At 47.6% G+C, this 23,795-nt stretch overlaps 1 protein-coding gene across 1 annotated transcript; it reads right to left on the reverse strand.

Moving 5' to 3' along the window:
* Positions 1 to 6,973: 6,973 nt before the first annotated feature.
* On the reverse strand, positions 6,974 to 20,561 carry LOC149331334 (uncharacterized). The gene is made up of 4 exons (XM_089556455.1): positions 20,406 to 20,561; positions 17,391 to 17,497; positions 15,102 to 15,304; positions 6,974 to 7,384 (listed from the first exon to the last, which is right to left on the reverse strand). Exons 2-4 carry the CDS (start codon positions 17,461 to 17,463, stop codon positions 7,025 to 7,027), a joined length of 636 nt encoding a protein of 211 aa, XP_089412581.1. The 5' UTR covers positions 17,464 to 17,497; positions 20,406 to 20,561; the 3' UTR covers positions 6,974 to 7,024.
* Positions 20,562 to 23,795: the final 3,234 nt, after the last annotated feature.

Raw genomic sequence — 23,795 nt, forward strand, 5'->3', positions numbered from 1 at the left:
CGCTTTAAGATCGAGAGCGAGCAAGATGTTTTCTCCATATTTTGGAACGGTAGTAAGCACCTCCTCCTTGATCTGCAGGAGAACGTCTTGTGTCGATAGGTATTTTCGAAATCCAAACATAGTGTGTGGCATGAGTTCGTTGTCCTCAAGGTGGGTCTGCAACCTGTGATGCACAACTCTCTCGTACACTTTTCCCAAGCATGATGTTAAGGAAATTGGTCTAAGATTTTCCAGGTTTGGAGTCTTTCCGGACTTCGGAATCATTACTATTTCCGCATGTCGCCAGTCGTCCGGGAGGGTCCCCTGTTCCCAGTGTTTATTGACGAATTCTGTGAATCTTTTGATTGAATTGTCATCCAAATTTCTTATCATGGCATTAGTGATGCCATCCCTCCCTGGTGTTGTGTTCTTTGTGGCGGACATCACAGCGTGTCTGACTTCTTGTATGGTAAGGGGTTCGTCCAGAGCGGGATTCGCTTTGCCCGTGTATGCCAAGCTGCTGTCGGCGTGTGTTGCATTGCCGATATAACGCTGCTTGATGTTCTGTAGTAGTTCCTCGTCAGTGCCTTGGAACTGGTGCGCGATCCTTTGGGTCGTCTTACGAGTTTCGGATTTTGTCGTGGTTGAGTCTATGAGAGCCCTTAGCAAAGCCCATGTCTTGGCCCAACCTAGAGTCCCCTGAAGTTCGTTGCACTTTTGGTTCCAGTCGCGCCTCGAGAGCTCCGTCGCATATTCTTCGGCTTGTCTGGTGACCTCAGCGATCTTACGCTTGAGCCGCCTATTATGCTTTTGCCTTTTCCACCTTTTTAGTAGGCCCCGTCTGGCGTCCCAAAGGTGTAAGAGATGTTTGTCCCCCTCGGGCGTGTTGGTAGTGAGGGCGACCTTTCGGGTTAGTTTTTGCCAGTCTGTCTTGATTCTTGCGACCCAGCCTTTTATGTCGGTGATCTCAGCGTCTTCAGACTGTGCCCTCGATTTCCTATAGGCTTCCCAGTTTGTCAGTCTAGCCTGGCCATGTTGTCTCCTGATCGGGAGGGTTTCTATAAGAAGGCGCAGGATGCAGTGGTCACTGCCTAGAGTTTCGCCGTCGTTTTCCCATCTTGCGTGCCTTACCCCTCTGACAAATGATAAGTCTGGGCACGAATCTCGGTTGATGCTGTTCCCCACTCGCGTGGGTTGGGTGTGGTCAGTGATGAGGGTGAGCCTTCTACGATCAGCTTCTCTGGCTAGATCCCTGCCTTTGTGGGTTTCCCGAACGTAGCCCCAGCTTCTATGCCAGGCATTAAAGTCCCCCAGAATAACGATACCGTTCTTGCCTGCTGCTTCTTCTGCTTTGCCTAGCAGGTAGCTGAAATTGGCTTTCCTCTGGCTTGGCGGGCTGTACACGTTAAGTAGGAAGGTGCTTTCTTGGCTTCTCTTTTGGGTAATGATTTCTATAAGGACGTGGTCAATGTCCGTTCCGTCGATGTCGTGTCTGATTGCGGTGACTGCTTTCGCAACCAGCGTGGCGACCTTGCTTTGCTCCTGCCCCTCGTAGACGGAGTACCCCGCGAGAGTGAGTGAGCAGCCGGTTTCCTGTAGGGCGATTATGTCTGGCGGAGAGGTGCAATTTGTGATGTGTTGTTTAAGAAGACCCTGCTTTCGGCGGATCCCACGGCAGTTCCACTGCCATATTTCGAGGGTTTCCAACTTGACCGAGCGTTTACGGTTGCTCGCCATACTGAGATGGCCTGTTATAGGGTTTTCCTCTGGATTTCATGGCTGTGAATTGTACTAGACGCTCTCTATCCTTGCGCGTCTCGTCTTGGATGTTGGAGATGAGGTTGCTAAGATTTGCCAGTGCATTGTTAACAGCAACCATGGCAGTTGTAAATTCCTGGCGCCCTATAGTTGTCGCGTGATCTTCATCTGTTTGCGGGTTAGTGTTGTTCTGCCCTGTTCTTTGGGCCTTTAGTTCGTCTATCAGATCGTTTAGTTTCTGCCTCAGCTCGGCGTTTTCTGCCCTGAGCGTCTGAATTATTTGTCTTAGCTCTTGAACTTCCGCGTTAACTTCCCCATTAGCGTTGTTGCCTATCACTGTTTTCTGTGTGTTTGTGTTTTTTGGAGCAGTGGGAGAGGTAGGGAAAAGATGCTCTTTCCAGCTCACCCTGGTTGCTTCCTCCTTTTTTGGTGTGGTCTTCTGCTGCTGCTTCTTTTTGGTTTCTGGATCCTCCCGGGTCCTGGACGCCGATCTCGACTTTGAACCTGATCTCGATGCCGATTTGGACGTGGATCTCGAACTGGAGTCCTCGCTGAACCAGCGCTTCCGGGCCCGGCCGCGTCCGCCGTTGTCTCCGCCGCCTGGTTCCTCTTTTTTTCTCGTCCGTGGTTTCGGTTTCTTGAGGCGCTCCTTGCACTCCTTTGCCCCTGTAGGATGCGCTTCCGTGCATAGCACACACCTGGGCTCGCAGGAGTGTCCGTCCTCGATCACTGGCTCGGTGCATTTAGAGCAGACGACGACGTCAGGTGTCGGGCATACGTCCGCCCTATGTCCGGCCTTTAAGCATGTATAACAAACTTGCCGCGATGATCGATAGAGGTAGCAACGTATCTCGCCGCCGTAATAATAGACGTAGCGCGGAACGATCTTTCCCTCGAAGGTAATGACCGCGCTTTGGGATTTGCCAAGCATTCTTGCATAAAGTATTTTGACTCCTTGGGTACGTACCCGAAGATGTGAGAGTAGTTCAGTTGGCGTGGTCCCGGCGTCCACTCCATGAATGACACCCTTGCATGAATTGTCCGGTGCGGCCACGTAAGCTGTCACTGCATAGTTCTTTGCATCAAAGCGCAGACTCGAAATACACTGCACAGCACTGGCAGTCTCCATGCTTGGCGTGCTGAGTATAGCGATGTTGGATCCGTTGCGCAGCCGTATAAGGAAGCGGCCTTCGTTGCAGATGTCCGGTTTTCCGCATGCTTTGGTTATAGCCCGGGCCATCTGATGCGTGCTCAGTTCGCTGATGTTGAGTCCATTCTTCGGTCTAAGTATGACTTTGAAGTCGTTTTTTGGCAAAGGAGGTAGCTTCTCTCGCCGAACGGGATTCCACTTGAGTTTGGGTTGGCTCAGCGCTGAATTGTCCGCCGCGTCTGTCCCGGCCTCCGGAACGGCAATCAGTCTCGAGTTCTGGTATTTGGCAGTGAACCATCCCCCATTGTCGATTGTTCTCTTCTGCGAGAGGTCCGTAGCGTTGTCGTTAGCGTGGTCGGTAGCGTTGTCGGTACCGTTGTCGGTAGCGTTGTCGGTAGCGTTGTCGGTAGCGTTGGCGTCGCTTTGAAGATTCTCTTCGAGCGGTGTCGTGGCTCCGGCCGACGCCGCCGCATCAGCGTCAGCCATCCTCACGGGTGCGTCGTGAGATGTAGCAGCGTTCCTTCGGGCCGACGGCCCGACGCCGCCTAGGCCTAGCGCGGCGTTCTCTGCCTTGCATTTTCCGACGGGCAGAAAATGGCGAAATCGGGACTCACGGATGTAAAGCGGGTATCCACGGATTTCGCTTGATCAGTAGAAAGCGATGGAGTGCTCCATTTTCTACTGCGTTGATGTTTTTCGGTTGTAAGGAGGCGTCGAGGCAGGAGCACTTGCGAACGGCGTTCTCTTCGTCTGGCCCCCTAGCGGTCCTTGCTGGTGAGACATCACCACCACGTACCTGAAAGCGCGATCGAGGTGCCAACTTATTCAGGGAGCAAGTTATGAGCTTCCTCAAAAGTTTTTTTCATCGTCAACGCCAATGTATACCGGTAGCCTATTATCCAGTGCCACGTTTCTGCTAAACTATCAACGCCCAACGCGTATTGCTCGAGTGCCGCGTTTCTGCCACAATGTTTTCCACACCAAGGCAGGCAGCGCACATCACTTTCACTAACGCCACATAGCTCACAGCACAGATATTAGTTCCACACTTGTATTAGTTGATGAAGAAGACGATATGTTATGCGCAATGTGAGAGTGTGTTCAGTTTAAAACTAGGCTTGATCATCTGCGGCGATAGCGTAGTGCTCTCTTGCAGTGGCCAGCGAAGGTCATCAGTCTGTGCCGCCGGGGGTTCCATTCCTGACCGCGGCAATATTTATTTTATTTACTTATTGTTTGCCCAAGGTCACCCTCAAGGCCAACCATCAAACATATTGGTGAGCCGGTCTCACCTCAGGAAGCAGTCCTTTCGCACTTAAATTGTTGGCCGGAATAATGAAGCTGAGGTGTGAGCTGGTATGTGGTCCCTGCTTTCAAGATTGATTGATTGATTGTAACACGTTCTTTATTGAAAACCCAGCAACTTATTGAAAGCGGGCATCTGGGCCAACAGTTCTCTCTGTGGACGATGTGCGCTTTGACTCGGTCGTCGTCGACTGACGTAAAGCTTGGCGCTCGGGATTTTTGCCACATATTGCCCGAACTGCTCCCATACCAGAGTGACGGCCGTGCGTTCGTGGGTTACTGGAGCGACCCTTTCGCTATACGTGGCCGACGGAAAACATAAGGAAATTCTACGAGCTTTATTCTACGAAACTCCGAATATTCATGGCATCCCCAAACGATGTGGGTAGCGGTCCAACGACTTCGGCAGCATTGGCAGCGACTGCACATTCCTCTGTCGCGATCACTTTAAAAATTGTGTTTTAAGGCGAAAGCCTTTTTTGCGTCCTCATTGTCGACAGAAGGCTGTCAGCAGAAGCTTGTCAGCAGAGGTGTCACGCTTTTGACGGATGTCCACCGAGATATGTGAGACAGTTACTGCCTAATTTCTTTTCCTCAAATACAAATTTTCATTTTCTTCATTACGGCCCCTCTTTCTCTTTCTTCTTTCACTCCCACTTTCTCCCTTCCTCTACAAACGGATGCCGGGTGTACACCGAGATATGTGAGACAATTACTGCGTAATTTCCTTTCCTCAAATACAATTTTCATTTTCTTCATTACAACTCCTCTTGCTTCTTTTACTCCCACTTCTTCCCTTCTTGTACGGTGCGGTTCCGGTGTCCACCGAGATGACAGAGAATTATTGCGCCATTTCGTTTCCTCAAAAGGGCAAGGCATCGCGACGAACGGGTGGTGGGGTTCCGTGGACTCTCTGGCAGCGCTATAACACGCTGTCGCGTTCCGCTCCTGAAGGCGAAGCTTTAGCGTCGTTAATTAGCAGTTTATTAATAATTAGCCATTAATTAGTAATTTGCCATTACTTAGTAATCAGTCATTAATTATATACGACGCAATCTAGTGGTGACGTCACCAGTGCCACAGAGGCAGTCAAAAATGTGCGGAAAACTCTTTGCCTCTAAGTAATTTAGACAGTCAAATTGCCCCCTGAATGTTTTAAAGTCGCAGCTGGCACTAATGATGAAGTTAGCGTAGTTTCTTTTCGATTCTCTTGCTTCTTGCTGCAAGGAAATGCATTTTACTTGAGTAAAGTTTAAAGCTATGTCTTAACATCAATTTTTTACTTGATTTCAATACCAGCGATTGCTGTTATTTTCTCTCAAGGAAGTCAATGCTTCAAGCGCCTAGAGTTGCTTGCGTAAAAAAAGGCACAGACACACTTGACAAGTAATGCATGAAAAATTACACACTTTTGGCAGACATAAATACAAACCATCAGCAAGGACTAACGTAAAAATGTCGTAAAATACTGTAATGAAAATTTCCAGCCTTTCTATAGTGCTGCACAAACGAACCACCAAGAAAGAAGGTAATTTCAGTATTCGAACTGAGGCAAATTCTGGTCCGTGATGGAAAATTTTGTTTTGGTTACCACGTACTAGGAATGGAAAAACCGGCACCCCTGGCTCATGAAAAAGTTCGACTCTGCCGCAAAGAAGACAAAAAGGCGGTGGTTACAAATGATACTATGAAGGAGGAAACAAAAGGGAAAGCTAGATTAGGCACAGTGCCATCACCTACACTTACGTGGAGGGTGAATCACCACCATCATTATCATTAGCTTGATTAAGCGCACTACACGAGAAAGAACTGTTTCATATCTGTCTGATTAACCCTGTCCTGTGCTAGCTGCGGACACCTCACCCCCGCCCACCTAACTTTCGGCCACCCCCTGTTAAACTTCTCTTCTCTTGGGATCCATTCCGTCACCGTTAACGACTGTCGATTATCTTGGCTTTGCGCCGCCGCGGTGGCTGAGTGGTTATGGCGGTAGTCTGCTTTACCGAAAGACGCGGGTTCGATGCCGGCCGCGGCGGTCGAATTTCGATGGAGGCGAAATTCTAGAGGCCCGTGTACTGTGCAATGTTAGTGCACGTTAAAGAACTCCAGGTGGTCGATATATAAGGAGCCTTTGGCAACGGTGTCCCTCATAGCCCGAGTCGCTTTGGGCCATTAAACACCCATAAACCAAATCTTTCCTTTGCATTATATCCTCTGCCCGAAGTCATTTCTTCTTGTCTCAAAGAAATAGGAAAACATAAATGATCTACTCCACCTTGCTGGTTTCCCTTGAACATTGGATCAAATGATACTGCTGTGAACGGGGTGTGCACCCGCAGTGGCGCTAGCAGACCACTACGCCATCGCCGTATCCGAACATCCCTCCTCTTAAACTGCCAGCAAATCGCGTGTAGTTGATTATAGTTGTCTTCGTGAAGTTGTATTCGTGAGGACGTCCAAGAAGCAAGAGCAGGGGGGCACTTGCATGTGCTGGCCAGAGTTCGAGCTATGGGCCAGTGTAGTGAACGTAAAGCGCTGGAAAGAAAGATGGCGGACAAAGGCCAGTGTAGTGGCAAGAAGAAGAGGCGCGTGGAAGAACAGTCTTTGGAGCACGCAGAAAATCACAAAACACGGCGGGAGGTTTGAACCGCAACTTCATCATCATCATTTAGGTATAGGTATATCATTTAGGTATAGGTATAGTTAGGTATAGGGTGAATGAACTCAGTGAAAATATCTAGGGCTATCGCATTGTCAGCGGGAAAAGATAATTAGATGATCTTCAAACTTTTGCAAGTGCATTTTTATTATATCTGCAATTCATTCAGTGCACTAAGGTTCTTTGAGGGCTTGCACAATCCTCGGCACGAACAGCTGCTCCCAGGAATCTTCTATGGCTGCGAGTGCGAGGTGCCTCAAGAAGCCAGCGGTCGCCTTGGTATTGTCTCCATGTGGGTCGGCAATGTGCAGAGTAACTCGGCCAACGCGCAGAGAAATCGTTACTGGGTCTTCGTGCTCGTCCAGAACCCTCGTAGCCGCGCCGTCGTTCTCACGTGGAGGCCCGCGAACGAACTTGAGCTGCGTCTTCACCCTGGTGGCGTGAGCAGCGAGGTCGAGCGAGCCGTTGCCACCCGCGATCCAATGGAACGAGCACACAAGTGGCTCGTCGGAGAGGAGGTCAAAGTTGACGACCTGCATGGTGGTCAGTTATTTTTCGTTAGTCACCAGAAAGCACTGGGTAGATCAGTCCGAGCGAGGCAATAATGCTAACATGCAATAATCGGCATGATTCGTTTGTAGTTAAAGTGCACTTCTCTTGAATAAATAACTTATTCCATGTCGTTAACTGCATGAGTAAGCACCCCTTACATATATTCCTCGGTTACTTCATTGCTACTAGACACTAAAAGGTAAGTTGAAAACTAAGAAAAATACAAACAGCGCAAAATTTCGCTCCGGTTTAAGGTAAGACCTCCCAGTTTCTATTCGGACGGCAAACAGGGCTGCAAGCATGGGTGCCATAGAAGTAAACTTGCTCTAGCTTTAGACGACTTGCTTTATTATAGATATTATAGATGTTAAGTGTGTGCGTGCGTGTGCGTGCGTGTGCGTGTGTGCGCGCGTTTGCGCGCGGGTGTGCGTGTGTGTGTGCGTGTGCGTGCGTGTGTGTGCGTGTATGTGTATGTGCGTGTGTGTGTGTGTGTGCGCGTGCGTGCGGGCGTGTGTGTGTGTGTGCGTGCGTGTGTGAGCGTGTGCGTGCGCGCGCGCGCGCGCGCGTGTGTGTGTGTGTGTATGCGTGTGTGTTGGTGCGTGCGTGCGTGTGCGCGCGCGTGTGTGTGTTAGGAGCTCCCCTTCAAAACGGGGGTGGTGGTGGTGAAAACATTTATTACGAATGAACAGGAGGTATGTTTGGATCAGCCCGTAAGGGACCGATCCTTACAAACACTAGGTGGAGGTCCCTAGCATGGGACCCCAGTGGCGGTTGCTGCCGCCCGGGCGCGCCCGACTAAGGCTTGTTGGGCCTGTAAGTCGTGGCAGCCGAGCAGGGTCGCCTCCCAGTCCTCCCGGGTTGGGTTGGGGATGGGGGGAATAGCAGGGTTGGAGGGGCAAGCCCACACCATGTGATAGGTGTCAGAAGACACTGCACTACAGTGTGGGCAGCTGCCGCTAAAGGAGGGGACAAAATGTTTTAGCGCTGCCGGGCACAGCAATGTATTGGTGAGAAGGCGGAGAAGGAGCCGCTCATTCGCCTTCTTCAGGCCTTTACATGGGCTAGGGTAAAGGCGATGACAATTTCGATAATATGTTGTAATATCTTTGAATGTATATACCGGATTAAAATCGGGTTCCTGATTGGATGGGGAGGAGAAAACAGCACGGTGAGAGAGCGCGAGGGCGGCTGCGTCTGCTGCCTCGTTTCCTGCCAACCCCTGATGAGCAGGGGCCCATATGAGGTGACGGCGAGCGGGGTCCGTATCCCGTATGCAATTTTGGTATATTCTTTAGGCTCCTCCGTCCTTTGCTGAAGGACGGAGGAGAGATTGTGCTACAAAAACTAGCCACCCTGTATACGCAATGCCTTGTGACCTCGAGAGTACCAGAAGCTTGGAAGAACGCTAACATTACCTTAATTCATAAGAAAGGAGACGTCAAGGACTTGAAGAATTACAGACCGATCAGCTTATTGTCCGTTGCCTACAAGGTATTTACTAAGGTAATCGCTAATAGAATCAGGACAACCTTGGACTTTAGTCAACCAAATGATCAGGCAGGCTTTCGTAAAGGATACTCGACAATAGACCACATTCACACTATCAATCAGGTGATAGAGAAATGCGCAGAATATAACCAACCCCTATATATAGCCTTCCTTGATTACGAGAAAGCATTCGACTCAGTGGAAACCTCAGCTGTCATGCAGGCATTGCGGAATCAGGGTGTGGAAGAGTGCTATGTGAAAATATTGGAAGATATTTATAACGATTGCACAGCTACTATAGTTCTCCATAAAGCCAGCAATAAAATTCCAATACGGAGAGGTGTCAGGCAGGGGGAATACCTTCTTACAGGAGGTATTCCGGGGACTGGAATAGGAAGAGTTGGGGATAAGAGTTAATGGAGAATACCTGAGTAATTTGCGATTCGCTGATGACATTGCCTTGCTAAGCCACTCAGGACAAGAACTGCAAAGCATGATCAATCAGCTAGACAGGCAGAGTAGAACGGTGGGGCTAAGAATTAACATGCAGAAAACCAAAGTAATGTTCAATAGCCTTGCAAGGGAACAGCAGTTCGCAGTTGGTAGCGACGTGCTAGAAGTAGTAAGAGAATATGTCTACTTAGGGCAGGTAGTGACCGCAGATCCGGATCATGAGAGGGAAATAACTAGAAGAACAAGAATGGGGTGGAGCGCGTATGGCAGGTTCTCTCAGGTCATGAATGGTAGCTTACCAATATCCATGAAGAGAAAAGTATATAACAGCTGTATCCTACCGGTACTCACCTATGGGGCAGAAACGTGGAGGCTAACAAAGAGGGTTCAGCTTAAGTTAAGAACAACGCAGCGAGCTATGGAAAGGAAAATGATAGGTGTAACGTTAAGAGATCGGAAGAGGGCGGAGTGGGTGAGGGAACAAACGCGGGTTAATGACATCCTAGTTGAAATCAAGAGGAAGAAGTGGGCTTGGGCAGGGCATGTAATGCGAAGGGAAGATAACCGCTGGTCCTTAAGGGTAACGGAGTGGATTCCAAGAGAAAGCAAACGTAGCAGGGGACGGCAGAAAGTTAGGTGGGCGGATGAGATTAAGAAGTTTGCGGGGATACAGTGGCGGCAACTAGCAAAGGACAGGGTTAATTGGAGAGACATGGGAGAGGCCTTTGCCCTGCAGTGGGTGTAGTCAGGCTAATGATGATGATGATTATGATGATGATGATGATGATGATGATAGGCTAGGAAGGGAGTGCAGCCTTGTTCGACGTTCCGACAGGCCCCTCGCGAGTCGGTGATTATGTATTTTGAATTGGAATGTGAGGCCGCGAGAGCAATCGCAACCTCTTCTGCTTGTGTTGCACTGCGGGCTCTGAAAGTTAGGCCGTTAACTGTGTTGCTGTTGTGAACTACCGCGGCCGTGTACCATCCCCCGTGGTGAGGGCCGGAGGCGTCCACGTAGTATACACCTGTTTTGTTGCCATAATATCGGGCTAGCGCTTCCGCTCGTGCCAGGCGCCGACCATTATGGTCTTCATGTGACATGTTTGCTGGAAGAGGCCGCACGTGGCGGGCACGTCTCCACAGTTCCGGGATGCGAAACCTGTCTTCCATTGGAGGGGTGTGTTGGATATGGAGTCGAGCAAGAAGGCGGCGATCCGACTCCGTTAGCGACAAGCGCGTGTACTGGTTTGTAAGGTGCGCCTCCCGGAGCTCCCGGAAAGTATTCACCACCCCAAGAGCCATAAGCCGGCTGTTTGAAGTAGTGATGGGGAGGTCAAGGGCACGTTTAACAATTTTGCGAAGGATGACCTCAAGGGCGTCCTCCTCTTGTTTCCGCAGGTGGAGATAAGGAGTCGAATAGAGAATTCGACTAGTTACGAAGGCGTTTGCCAGCCGCAAGGCATCCTTACTTCGTAACCCTCCGCGTTTGTTGGAAACCCGGCGGACCATACGGCCCACCTGGTCCCCCACCTTACGGAGTTTGGCCAATGTAGTGTCTGGCCGCCTGTGTTTGTGGATGTAGAGTCTGAGTACCCGTATCTCATCACTTTCGCGTATGGTACCACTCTCAAGAGAGAGAGATATTTTAGTTGTGCATTTCTGTGAGGGGCGGAGGTGCACAAATTCCGATTTTTGAGGGGAACATTGAAGACCGCAGCGGCGGGCGTAGCGGTCTACTATCGTCGCCGCTGTTTGCAGGCTGGTTTCAATGTCTCCTGTGCTGCCCTGCGTTGCCCACAGAGTGGTGTCATCGGCGTACAGGGCGTGCTGCACGCCGGCGACACCACTCAGCTGGGCCGGCAGGTGCATCATGGCCAGATTGAAGAGCAGCGCGGAAAGTACCGCGCCTTGAGGGGTTCCCCGCGTGCAGAGTAGGTAAGGACCATGGTCTCTATCTTGAATTCGAATGTAGGATTGACGATCCATTAAAAATTGGCTTATGTATTGGAATGTGTTGAGGCCACAGTCGGTGTGACTTAGGTTAGTGAGTATGATCTCATGTGTTACATTGCCAAATGCCCCTTTAAGATCCAAGGCGAGTACTACCCGGTCATTATGGGGGCATTCGAGGGGGTCAAGGACTTCCCGATTGAGTTGCAGGAGGACATCCTGTGCGGATCTGTGTGGGCGGAATCCGAACATGGTGCTCGCAATGACTTGTTTGTGTTCAAGATATGTAGATAACCGATCCCGCACCATCGTCTCCATTAGTTTGCCCACACGTGACGTGAGAGAGATGGGGCGGAGGTTATCTGTGTCAATTGTTTTGCCAGCTTCAGGAATAAAAGTGACCAAAGCCGTTTTCCATTCGATTGGCAGGGGGGTGTCCCCGCGCCAAATCGCATTGACGTATTCCAGGAGGGACTGGTATGCCAAGTCGGGCAGGTTCGTCAAAAGCTTGACGGTGACCTTATCCCGTCCTGGCGCAGTGCCCCGTTTCATTTTGGCGAGAGCCGCCCGCAGATCATGGAGCTGGAAAGGTTGATCCAGCTCCGTGTTCTCTCTGCCTGCATAAGAGTATGCAGATCCACGGAGGTCTTGGGCTGTACACAGATACTGGTCCCGAAGTTTCTGTACCAGTTGAGTCGTGTTGCCAGGAAAAGCGTGCATGGCTCGCTGCAAATGTTTTTGTGTTTCGGTTCGTGTTTGGGTTGGGTCGATCAGGGCTCGAAAGAGACGCCACGTGTTTCGGCTGGACATTTGTCGCGCGGCCGTGTTGCATCTATCTACCCAGTTGTAGTCGGCGAGTTGGGCCGCGTACTCTGCCGCTTTCTGGGTAAGCTCGGCAATTCGAGCTTTAAGCTTTCTATTGTGTTTCTGGCGTCGCCAACGGCGGACGAGGCTGCGACGGGCTTCACAGAGGTGTAGAAGGTGGTTATGCACGTCCGTGACCGCCTCTGAGAGCTGGATGTGTGTTTCATGCGAGGAAAGGTGGGCCAGCAGCTGTTGGGAACATGCTGTGTAGCCTTGCGCGGAAATGGGTGTATTATCAAGTGAGTTAAAATTTTGCCTGAATTTCGTCCAATCTGGGATATGGGCTTGTGTTCTGGGACGCTTGAGGGGGCGTGTACGTAGTGTAGTGTTAATGATGCAGTGGTCGCTACCGAGGGTCTCCTCGGTGTTGAGCCAGTCTGCGTGTCGTATGTTGCGAGTGAAGGTTAAGTCCGGACACGTATCCCGTGTCACGGAATTTCCTAGCCGGGTTGGGTGGACAGGGTCCGTGTGGAGGGTGAGGCCCAACGTGGACGCAAGCTCCGCCAGCTTACGCCCGCGCGACTCCTCTTTGCGATACCCCCACTGCTGACTGGGAGCGTCGCCCACAATCAGCAGGGGATCGCGGCCCGCTACTCTTAGCGCGCGGCTAAAGAGGTCCGCAAAAGTCACTCGCTTTAGTTTGGGAGAGCAGTACACGTTGAGTATATGCAACGGTGGGTCCCTGCGGCGGACTGGTAGGAGGGTCACCATTACATAAGAGTACTCTAGTTGGAGGTCGAGATCCACGAGGTTGGCTGTGTAGTCTTTGTGAACGAGAAGACAAGACGCGGGATCCTGTTGGAACGTCGTGTAATTTGAAATTGTGGCGCCCAGACCTGGCTCTTGGAGGGCAACCACGGCTGGTAAGGACTCGAAAGTTTCAAGGTAGAGGCGGAAATTGGCCCGCTTAGTGCGGTCCTTAAAGCCTCTACAGTTCCACTGTGTTATTGAAGTTGACATGGCCGAATTGGAGATGGCGGAACTCCTTTGATTAAGGTGTCTCGCCATGATTTAAAATTCCTGGGGGGGAGGAGGAGGGATTGGCTGCCTCAGAGCCAGCTACTTGCGCCATCAAGGGGGTGATGACGGAAGGAGCGGGGCAGCTGTCCTCATTGTCCGAATCAATTATCAGACGGTTGAATTTTGAAGGGCGGGATACGTCCCTAATTGGTCCCGTCCGACGGAGGAGGCGGGGGTTGTCCGAGATGTGTTTTGAGACCACCGCGGGGACGGCAGATTTGACCTTTGTCAAGATCTGGTCCATGGCGGTCTCGATCATATATCGCAATTTAGAGGTTAAGCGCTCCTCCATCGCAGAGATGGCTGTCACGAGGGCAGGCGAGATCTCCGCGTCGCTCTGCATTGCGTCCGAGTTCTTCGGGCTCGGTGCGGCGGACGCCAATTTTGACTCTAAATTTTGAATTTTGTTGAGCAAAAGCTCATTCTGTGCCCGGAGCACGTCTATCTGTTTTTTGTATTCCGCGTCGAGTGCGGAGACGGTTACGGGGGAGGGTGAGGGATGGGAGGAAGAGGAGGCGATCTCAGCCCAGCTGCTCACCTGTTTGTCGTGTTGAGGCGCTGTCAAAACGGGGCAGTGACAGGTGACACCCTGCTCCGTACTTATTTTTATTTATTTTTCTTCAACCGATCTGTCATATTTAAGGGTACTATCAATAAATTGGCCATTTTTCTTGAGATATAAATTTTGTTCATTTTACGTTTGCAGAGCTTTGGATCCTGAACTTGTATCCTTTAGTCACAATCCTGCTTTTGAGCCACCAATCTTCCAATTACAGTTTGCTAACGTCTACGGCCTACTCATTCACAATACCTTTCTTATCTTTGAACGCAAGACCCTCAGGCAGAGTGACTGTGCCTCTATCGACATCTGCGTGGGTACTGCCACATTCTAGTAAAACACGTTCACCTACCTCTACGAATTTGCCACGCACTGCACATGTGTCAGTGGTTAGTATAGCGCTTGGAATGCCGTAACCACCGATTTCCATCAATGCATACTACCGACACCTAACGTTGTAGTTTCTTAACGTCGTTCAGTGAAAACATTGATTGAAGTAAATATTGCCAAATCGCGCTCAAATATATTTCATGCATGCCGATTCAGCAAGAAAACCCAATATAAAGCATGTACCCTGTGAGTGATACTTAAAAATGAGTTTGAGACAGCAGAAGCTGAAATTGACGAAGCCCAAGTGCAACTATGAAGTAGTTTCTTTTTATAGGAGATGGCTTTTGCTTGGATTGTGCTCAGCAGTCATGAATAGGGCTTGCGATGCACAAGATTATTATTGGGAATGAGGGGAATAAGAAAGGAAAACGGTGGATAAAGGAATTAAAGAGTTGACAGTGTTTAACGGGATATGAAAAGGGAAAAATAGGTTGATCACACTCAGCCCCTTCAACAACTACAGCCACCACTCCAAGGAATACTTGGGAAGACCACGTGACCACATAGGGGTGCTTTGTCAATAGAATCCACTGTTTGATCTACATCACCCGCATGTTTCAGGAACATCTCGCTTTGGCAGGTGTTGGTTACAGCTGTGTTTTATTATTCATTTATTATTTATGCCCTCTCATCTTGCATGGTAAGATATTGCAGCATTAGAAAGGAATCCACATACAACGTTCTCTGCGTGCAGTAATAGCAAAATATATCACACGGCAAGTGATTCGGCTATTAAGCCTGCACTAACTCATTTAGTCGCGCGTCAGGTCTATTGCATTGTATTATAATTGTTCGGTAGGCATGAAGAATCAGAAGCACAGATCGACGGTAACGCTATTTACGAAGGAGCAAATCCCTTCATGACCTTGTCATTGCAATGCATGAAAATCTCCTCTTTATCGTTTTATTGTAATGACAGACGCCGAAGCACAGACCACTGACATGTATACAGGAGAAGCACTGTTCTGACAAACCTGAGTTCCGTTGCCGCAGTAGCTTCGGAGCGGTCCATGGCGTCGCAGGTGGTTCAATCCGGTCACCCTGTAGGTTTCAAATCCCAGAGAATTCCGATGCGGTGTTCCCTCTTCAACGGCGGATGAATGCGCGGCTGGAACTGCGGCCAGCGCGGCCTCTACGATTTGCTCGAGGCGCTGATCGTGTTCCCTGTCGCACCATTCTGCGCGTTTTGAACGCAAAACAAGCAAAGTTTGAAATAAAATCATTGTGATAAACCGTCTTGTTGAGGCAGATGGGACCGATAATTAGCCAGATACGACGCTGCACTCAGGGAAACTACTGTAGGAGTTTTTCTTAACTTAAATTCAATGTCTGCCTAAGCATGCAGTGCGTGCGGGAGAGAGGTCGGGTCAAGGAACAAATCGGCGCGCAAATTGTAAACGAGTTCGAAATTGGGTATAAGATATGCAATACAAAAAAATCGGGAATGTAAACGAAGAAAAAATGGAAAGAAAAGTGAGTTTTAGTGTCACTGCTAGCGAGTAAAACTGTAGATTGGTAAATATTTTGAGATTTCGAAAATGCTTCCTACAAGTTCTAAATGCATTCCTAAAGTGAGCAGTCGAGAACAGGGACGGATTATTCCGACTTTTTCGGCTTTTATCAGAAAGAGAATATCCAGCAATCTATTCCCTATTTTCATTAACTCTTTTAACGGTTATTCACTTGAAATAAATTAATTTTTCCTTTTTATTGCATTCCATCAATTTATACCATCAGCTATGAAGGCTATCATTAGTGGTTTCTAATCAACCGAGCAGCTGCCTCTGAAGTAGAAGTGAGAACGAAATAATAAATAATAATAGTGAAGTGCAGTTGTGCACTGCACATGCAAGTGAACAACAGGAACAAGTTATTCAGTACGCTAACTTGTGCACATAATTGAGGAAAACACGTTTTTGGGCAAGTTGGTAACATTCTTGATTCATATTGCAGCGAAGAAGCACAAACACACGTAGAAGGAACACACAAAAAACACGGACGAACGCTGCACTCACAACTGGTTTACTGCGAAAAGATTTCGAGCTTAAAATGGCTCACGCATCTGCGCACTACAGAAAGAAAACCATAACAAACGCGTGCCAAGAAATAACATCTTATCATAATGCCGCAAAAAGGTTGAATTCTGAAGCGTACAAGAAAACGGATGCATCACTAATGCAGCAATCTGCTTTTTCCTTTATGTGAAAGGCCTCCTGGAGTTCACGTGCCGTTTTATACTTGCTTCTGCCTAGGATTCGAACACTATCGAAACGTGGCGAACATGTAACGCATGACTGGCAGTGCCTAACCAAGTGCACATTCTCTTTGTTCTTTAAATTCCTTTGGTGCTCCCCTAGCCGGTCGTTAATACATCGCCCCGTTTGACCGATGTACACTTTTCCACATGAAAGTGACAGCTCGTATACCACCTCAGAAGCGCATTGCACATAGGGCGTAGTGTGCTTTTTTACACACCCGCTTCTCCTTGTTTCGCTTCCGGAAATACGAGGGCACAACTTTGACAGCTTCACCGGAGCCGAAAAAATGAGCGGCACCCCAGGGGAGCACCAAAGGAATTTAAAGAACAAAGAGAATGTGCACTTGGTTAGGCACTGCCAGTCATGCGTGTCATGTTCGCCACGTTTCGATAGTGTTCGAATCCTAGGCAGAAGCAAGTATAAAACGGCACGTGAACTCCTGGAGGCCTTTCACATAAAAAAAAAGCAGATTGCTGCATTAGTGATGCATCCGTTTTTTTGTACGCTTCGGAATTCAACCTTTTTGCGGCATTATGATAAGATGTTATTTCTTGGCACGCGTTTGTTATGGTTTTCTTTCTGTAGTGCGCAGATGCGTGAGCCATTTTAAGCTCGAAATTTTTTCGCAGTAAACCAGTTGTGAGTGCAGCGTTCGTCCGTGTTTTTTGTGTGTTCCTTCTACGTGTATTTGTGCTTCTTCGCTGCAATATGAATCAATATTGTGCACATAAGAATACCTTTTACTTTTTTTTGCTTCTATATTTATGCTATATAGCCTGCCTACACCGAATGTGAATTTTAGAGTCTAAGGGAAAAAATGCAGTCTCAGTTTCTTACGAAGTAATGTAATGCTTTGAAAAATAGCTTTTCAAGACAGAAATGCGAAAATTCACGCAGAGTCGCCAACCAAAATACAGAGTGAAAGGAAAATAAATTAATCGCTGATGCTAATAATGAGGTCGACAAGAATTGTGACGGCGTGTTTCATCAGCATGTGGAACCTACCTGTGAAGCAATGGACGATACCGCACGAAATCACCAACAGCGCAAAGGTCGTGAGTGGTGCCTTGAAACCCATACTCCACGTATACGACGGCAGAATTATTAAACGCCTGCAACAGAATGCGAGATATCAACTGCCGCATCATATAAATCATCACTTGATAGGCTCGAACAGGTATGATGTTTAGTTGACCTAGACGCTCGAAGGGAACTACCAGGATAACATTGTGTTTTTGCGTACGTATGAATAATAAGTGCATCTTTAATGGGAACGGCTTACACGAATTCTATTTTCTCTAAAGTTGGATGCGATTTTGTAACGGTTAACAAATACAGCTTTCCATGGGCTTGCTTTAAATGTAAGCGAACACAGACAGCCTTTATGCGGTCAGGCTTGCACCGGACGATAATACAACTGCTGACAATGACTCCTGTCGGTTGTTAGAAAGTACTTGTCAAACTGTTTCTCAAAAAATCGTTCTGCCTGTCAGAGTTATTTCTTCTCAGTTTCATTTGCCTAAGACTTTAGACACATCTTTTAGTGAGTCACTGCATAGCAGTATGAACCATCCCCAGGCAAAACACCCAGAACAGAAGTACGACACAGCAGCCATTACCATAAGAAGTTTGAATGTTCCTTAAAGAATGCATGAAAACCAACCCAAGCAAGAACGGGTATGAACAGTTCTTGCCATTTTTAAAAAATCACGTGCCCTCGAACAAGGCCATCTGATCCCGCGACACGATCACCAATGTTTGGCTAACGCATGTGTCACTCGCTGTCGAGATATGGAACGTCTCAGTATATGCCCCCGCTTGTTGAGTCACCCGTCGGTGAGAGTGAGGCTTAGTAAAGGGGCCTTATTTGAGGGTTTGTAATTATCTTAGTGTGTTGTGCACTACCGACACATTTTTATTTGGCTATAAATTCGTGAATTTATCGAAATAAAATTCTCTTCTTCGCTCGGCGACTGTCTGTCGCGCATTTTTTTCCGGGCTCCATGTGTGTCACTGGATTGTGTTACTTTGAAGTATCACCTAGACCATATTGATTCTGCTGTATGCGTACCACTGCAAGCAAATGTAAAAGGCCCCTACTCCGAGTTCCGAGTTTTGCCACTCTGAATAGTGGCGCCACTAGACAAAGGTCTGAACCCCTGAAATATTACGGAAGGTGGTGCCCCTACGCAGAGCGGCACGGATAGGAACTGGGGGGAGAAGGGGTTGGTCTGTTACATTTTCTCTGGATAGTGCCACAGAACCATAAAAGCAAGAAAAAAAGATTTTTAAGTGAACCACAAAAGTAAAAAAAAAAACAATGTTAAGCGTACTGCATGCGGCCGAAGAGTGTGTCTGTAAGGACGGTATAAAAAGTATCACAACTTACCTTTCAGCAAAATCATGCTTTCATAAGGAGAAGTGGATTGAAAAATGACCACAAGCTGCGTTGATATAGCTAAATCTTTAGTAAACGTAGTTCAAAAAGCCTGCAGAACCATTGAACCGCGTTTTCATGAAATTCAATCTGCGTATATTATATTTTTCGCGTGGTTATGTAAGTGCTAACTTGTGATTTTATTCGGAGTAGAAATAAAAAATGCGAGCCGTAAATAACGAACTTATCGATGCCTAGGTGTTAAAATTATAAGCTGTAAAGCTTGGTTTATTGAGGTTTAACGTCCCAAAGCGACTGAGGCTCTAAAAGAACAAAATTAAAGACGGGTACTGCAGGTGCCGGCTGTTTCTGTGTGTAGCTCAGCGCACATCTATTGAGACTTGTTGAATAAAGCTAGCTTGAATAATCTTCCCTTCATTGCAAAAGGCTAAGATAAAACCAAAATAAAAATTAAACGACACAAACACCTCAACCTCGATGTGATGTAATGAGCTTCAATCGGTTGGGCGGAAAAATAAATTTGCACGTTCGGCTCCAGATTTTGAAGCGATGAAGGCGTCTTTTGGTGCGCAACAATCGTCAGCCCAGTAATGAAAGCCCCAGATATCCGAGTTTACTGAGGAAATGCTAGTAGACGGCTCGTCAGTAACCCTCACTGCAACTGTCTTTAGCGGAAAGAAACTTGCTATCACAAACAACAACGCTAATCGCATACAACCCTTGAGAGTAGGAGACGCAAGAATTGGAAATTATAGCATTGTTAATTTTTGCAATCATGTTCCTTTTTTTCTTGATTGGACAACCAACTCATCTACAGTCTCACTAACATAGTCTACCAGGCGCCATATGTAGTCCCAGCTTTCTTTCTCCAGCAGATAGATCCTTGTCCAGATACCAAGCCATCAACTGGCGCCGGTTAGAAACTTACACATTTCCAAGCCCGGCCCTCTGGAGTCTTATGTACCCAGGGCAGTTTTCTGAAAAAATGCGCAGACTGCGAACTTAGGGCCACCTTGGACCACCTACTATGGGAATGTCCTCATGCCCCCCGGGAGGAAAGACACTTAAAGTTGAAAGACCAATGGGAGGCCTTACTACTGAGCTCTGACCCGGAGACTCAACTACGGCTCGTCCGACTGGCCAAAGCCTCGGCCTCTTTCGGCCGCCGTCTAGGTGGGTAGCCCTCTAGCTACCCTTTTTCCGTTGGACACTAAAAGTTTTCTCATCCTATCCTATCCTATCCTATCCTATCCTATCCTATCCTATCCTATCCTATCCTATCCTATCCTATCCTATCCTATCCTATCCTATCCTATCCTATCCTATCCTATCCTATCCTATCCTATCCTATCCTATCCTATCCTATCCTATCCTATCCTATCCTATCCTATCCTATCCTATCCTATCCTATCCTATCCTATCCTATCCTATTCAAGCTTTCTTCAGAAATCCATGCTACTCTTGCAGCGGTAAAAAATTCTCTTCTCAACTACAAACTAAATAAGGACCTTTTCTCTCTGATAAATTGAAGGAAATGCTGCAAATACATTCCTTGAGGGAACAATCGCCTTGAAGCAGAGGGTCAAGCACGTTTTTCCAGAAGACCTTAAATCCGCCCTCACCTTTCACTCGCAGCAGGAACCGCAGGCGTTCAAGTGCGGCAGCAGTGAGCGGCAGCCCAGATTTGAGCGCCGCCTTGTCTTTAGCGGGAATTCCGCTTGGCAAGAGATCCTACGCCTAAAGATACCAGCGACAATGCCGAAGGCTACTGCGCGCTCAACAGAGTCGGTTACTGAAATTCTACACGCGCCCCCTATCTCGCCAACCCGGCTGCTTGGAAAACACATCCGCAGCGTTAGCGGCTGCTCGAAGAGATGTGCTCCCTGCCAGAGCCGCTTAAGGCGAGGCTGATATGCATTATCATGGAGTCTCCATCAAAGTCGTGGTTTTCAAAGAAGATGGCTGTTGCTCTATTCCGCAAAATTTATTGCAACTTACATTCTTTATTTTGTTTTTCAAAGTCTGCTCGGCTACGTCAAACACATGCAGCTGGGCAAGTAACTTGCGGGTCTGGCGAAAGAGATTTGTGTGGTTGATTATTAAGGGTAGAAATAATTCGTATTCTAATATGGGCAAAATTTTTTAAAATATTTTTTCTACCGTGTACTCCGCTTTCAAAGACAGCAGGTGCAATAGTGTTCGCTTGGGCGCAACTCGTTTTGCTTCCTTATAACCATCATCTGTAGATGTTCGGGAAGCATGGAATTCACAGATACAGGAAGTCCACCGTTCATGGTGGTTACGTAAACTTTAGTGACTAAGATAAAGGACCGACTGAAGGAGAGAACTGGACAGCGCGCGCCCTTCTTGGCAAGCTCAACTACGCCAAAAATTAACAACACAAAGATAGAGTCATTACGCTACTTTATCACAGAGAAATAACCGCGAACTTTTTTACGTTAAAATGTTTTGGCCTAAACTGTTCTCCTGCTTCGAAATTAGCTTTTTATGGAGGGCCCTTTTAATTGCGGAAACTTGGACTTCAGCCCCTTAAAGGACATTGAAGACTAAGCTCAATGCAAAACATCTTTGTATTTAAATTCAGTTTATGGCTAGTTTTCCCATATGCATCATTCTTCTACTGAAGAGAGAGTTATTTTAGTTTTTTCTCTAGAACTTGTATCACCAAACTTTATGTGCTCTGAAAAAACATCTCGCTACATTCCGCCGGATGAGTGAGGTAACTCACAACTGCGGTTAGCTATCAGGCCATGAAAATATTGTCCCTGTTATTATCCGCTTTAACGTGTGTTGCCGAGCTAGTTGGTTTTGCATTTATGAAAAAGACATAGCGCTACAAGCACACACATCAAAAGACGGGGGGTCACAGGACAGGCGAAGAAAAGGCCAAAGGAAATACAAAGGAAGGAAAGGAAAAAATTCTTTACGCAGTCATTTTGTACCTTCAGCGGTGATATGCTTTTGCATGGATTAGGTTAACGCCCGTTATTTGCGACCCCTATTCTGGAATTCTCTCCCGTATTTTATCGTCGCAGAACACCACCAAAACAGTGCTGTTCAATAAATCCTACAAACCTCAAGGACAGATGGTCGGCGTTTTAATATTACTGAAAAACTTGTGAATATGACCACACGATCAATTGATACTTAACTAAAATTTTTCCCACAATTTTCTCTCGACCTCCGGTTATTACAGGCCCGTGTGTACGGTAGCTAACCGGGCAATATAACTCTTTTTCTCAGTTTATTCCGCTTCAGATAATCCCCGAGCTACGGAACCAGACTCTACGCTGCTTTCCCAGGAAAAGCGTTGGGTGTATTTGGGTTGGCTTCTGAATAATCCAGGCTTCTGGAGCCATGGTATGTAGGCTGGTCGCCTACTGGGCGCACTGAAGAGCTTATTTCAAAAGAAAAAAAAGGAACTCCGACCAATGGCTTCGGTCACAAGAAGGTCGGTTCGTTTCCATACGGCAGCCTTGTTCACTCAACACTATGCTAAAAGTGATCGCGGTTACATACGCGAGAGCGGGAACTTTGAGGGGCGTCTGAATGAACGCATGAAGGTCGTGTTAAACAAGAAAAAGGGGCGTTGTTTTCTGCGCACTAGGAGAGCACATAGAATCGGTAGACCTTGACAACTCGGAAGACGCCTCCGCCATTTCCAAGGAAAAGAACAAGATTTGGAAGCTCATGAAAGCTGAAGCGTCCATTTCAATGCCAGCAAATAAAGTGGGAATGTGTAAGCTGCTGTGGGGGCAACAGCCTTTATCATTCTTATAGCAGGGGTACGACCTTCCGTTTCTATGCTGCATATTTCGGGGTGTTCTGAGATTGGCCATTTGTTATTTCATAAACGAAGGAGGGCGTGGTTGCAGTGCTCCGTTGAGGTCACCGTTCTTGGGTTAAGTAGTCTTAAGCCGTGCCAAGTCTACTTACAAAGCGATCTGCAAGTTCAGAACGCTTCGAAATAACGAACAATGAAGACGACGAGGAAATTAACACGTGCTTAGCATCTGCATCAAACTGGTCAATCCCTCATCGTGGGTATGTGTCATTGCTTCAGAGGCGACAGGAACAGAATCTGAGAGGTGAATGAACGGCTAGCTGTTTTCCTCGTATTATCCTACCGGCATTTTCAGCCGCACGTGTCAAGCGCATCCCGTCTAGACATTTCCGAAAGTAAGGCTTGGCGTGACAGGAAGCGCCTGTCATCGAATCTGTAACGCGCTTACGGGCGTGCCTTACTCCCGGGTGGCGATATCTTTGGTATTTTAAGGCACGGATCACAGTGTGCAAGCTCACTGGCAGACTCAATAGTCTCGCAAAGACCGCGAGGACTGGGAAAGATGAAGCCCGCGCATAACCCTTTGTGGCGCGTCTCTACGACTCTGCATGCGACACTTCACATTCTTTTTTGAAACGTATAATTCTGTTTTCGCTAAATGCGGAATGCTTAATTCATCTGAAATTGTTCTTGACAGAATGGCAGAATCATTTAGTGCTGACAAAAAAAAATTACTTTTGCGTACAATAAATAATGATCAATGTCGCCAAGTACTGTGGCATGCCTAAGAAGTATTCTTGTGTTGCTGCAACCTTTTTCTTCTCTGACGCAAAATAATGCGTTGCTGAAACAAATTGTAACTTTGTTGTCGTTACTGGAACTTCTTCAGATTGTAAGAAAAATAATAGTTTGTACACAAGGGAACATGATAGAAAAATTATGCAGCAACTCCACGAGCGTGGAAGTCTGTGGCGTGCGCGAACTGAATACTTTTGCGCCGTTGATTATGAATTATCGAACCAGTGGTACCTAAAAATACACACACGAAACTTCAGCTTTATTTTCGATAGTACCACATAAAGCGTGTCTGAAAGTGTTAATATTCAGAGTGCAATTTTAAAGAGAGCAATGTCTGCTTCACATTGTGGGATGCGGTCGATTTTCGACGGAGGCTAAATTCTACAAGCCCGTGTGCTGTGCGATGTCA

Source organism: Amblyomma mixtum, chromosome 8 (assembly GCF_055824585.1).
Source record: "Amblyomma mixtum isolate Tamu chromosome 8, ASM5582458v1, whole genome shotgun sequence".
NCBI classification, from domain to species: domain Eukaryota; kingdom Metazoa; phylum Arthropoda; class Arachnida; order Ixodida; family Ixodidae; genus Amblyomma; species Amblyomma mixtum.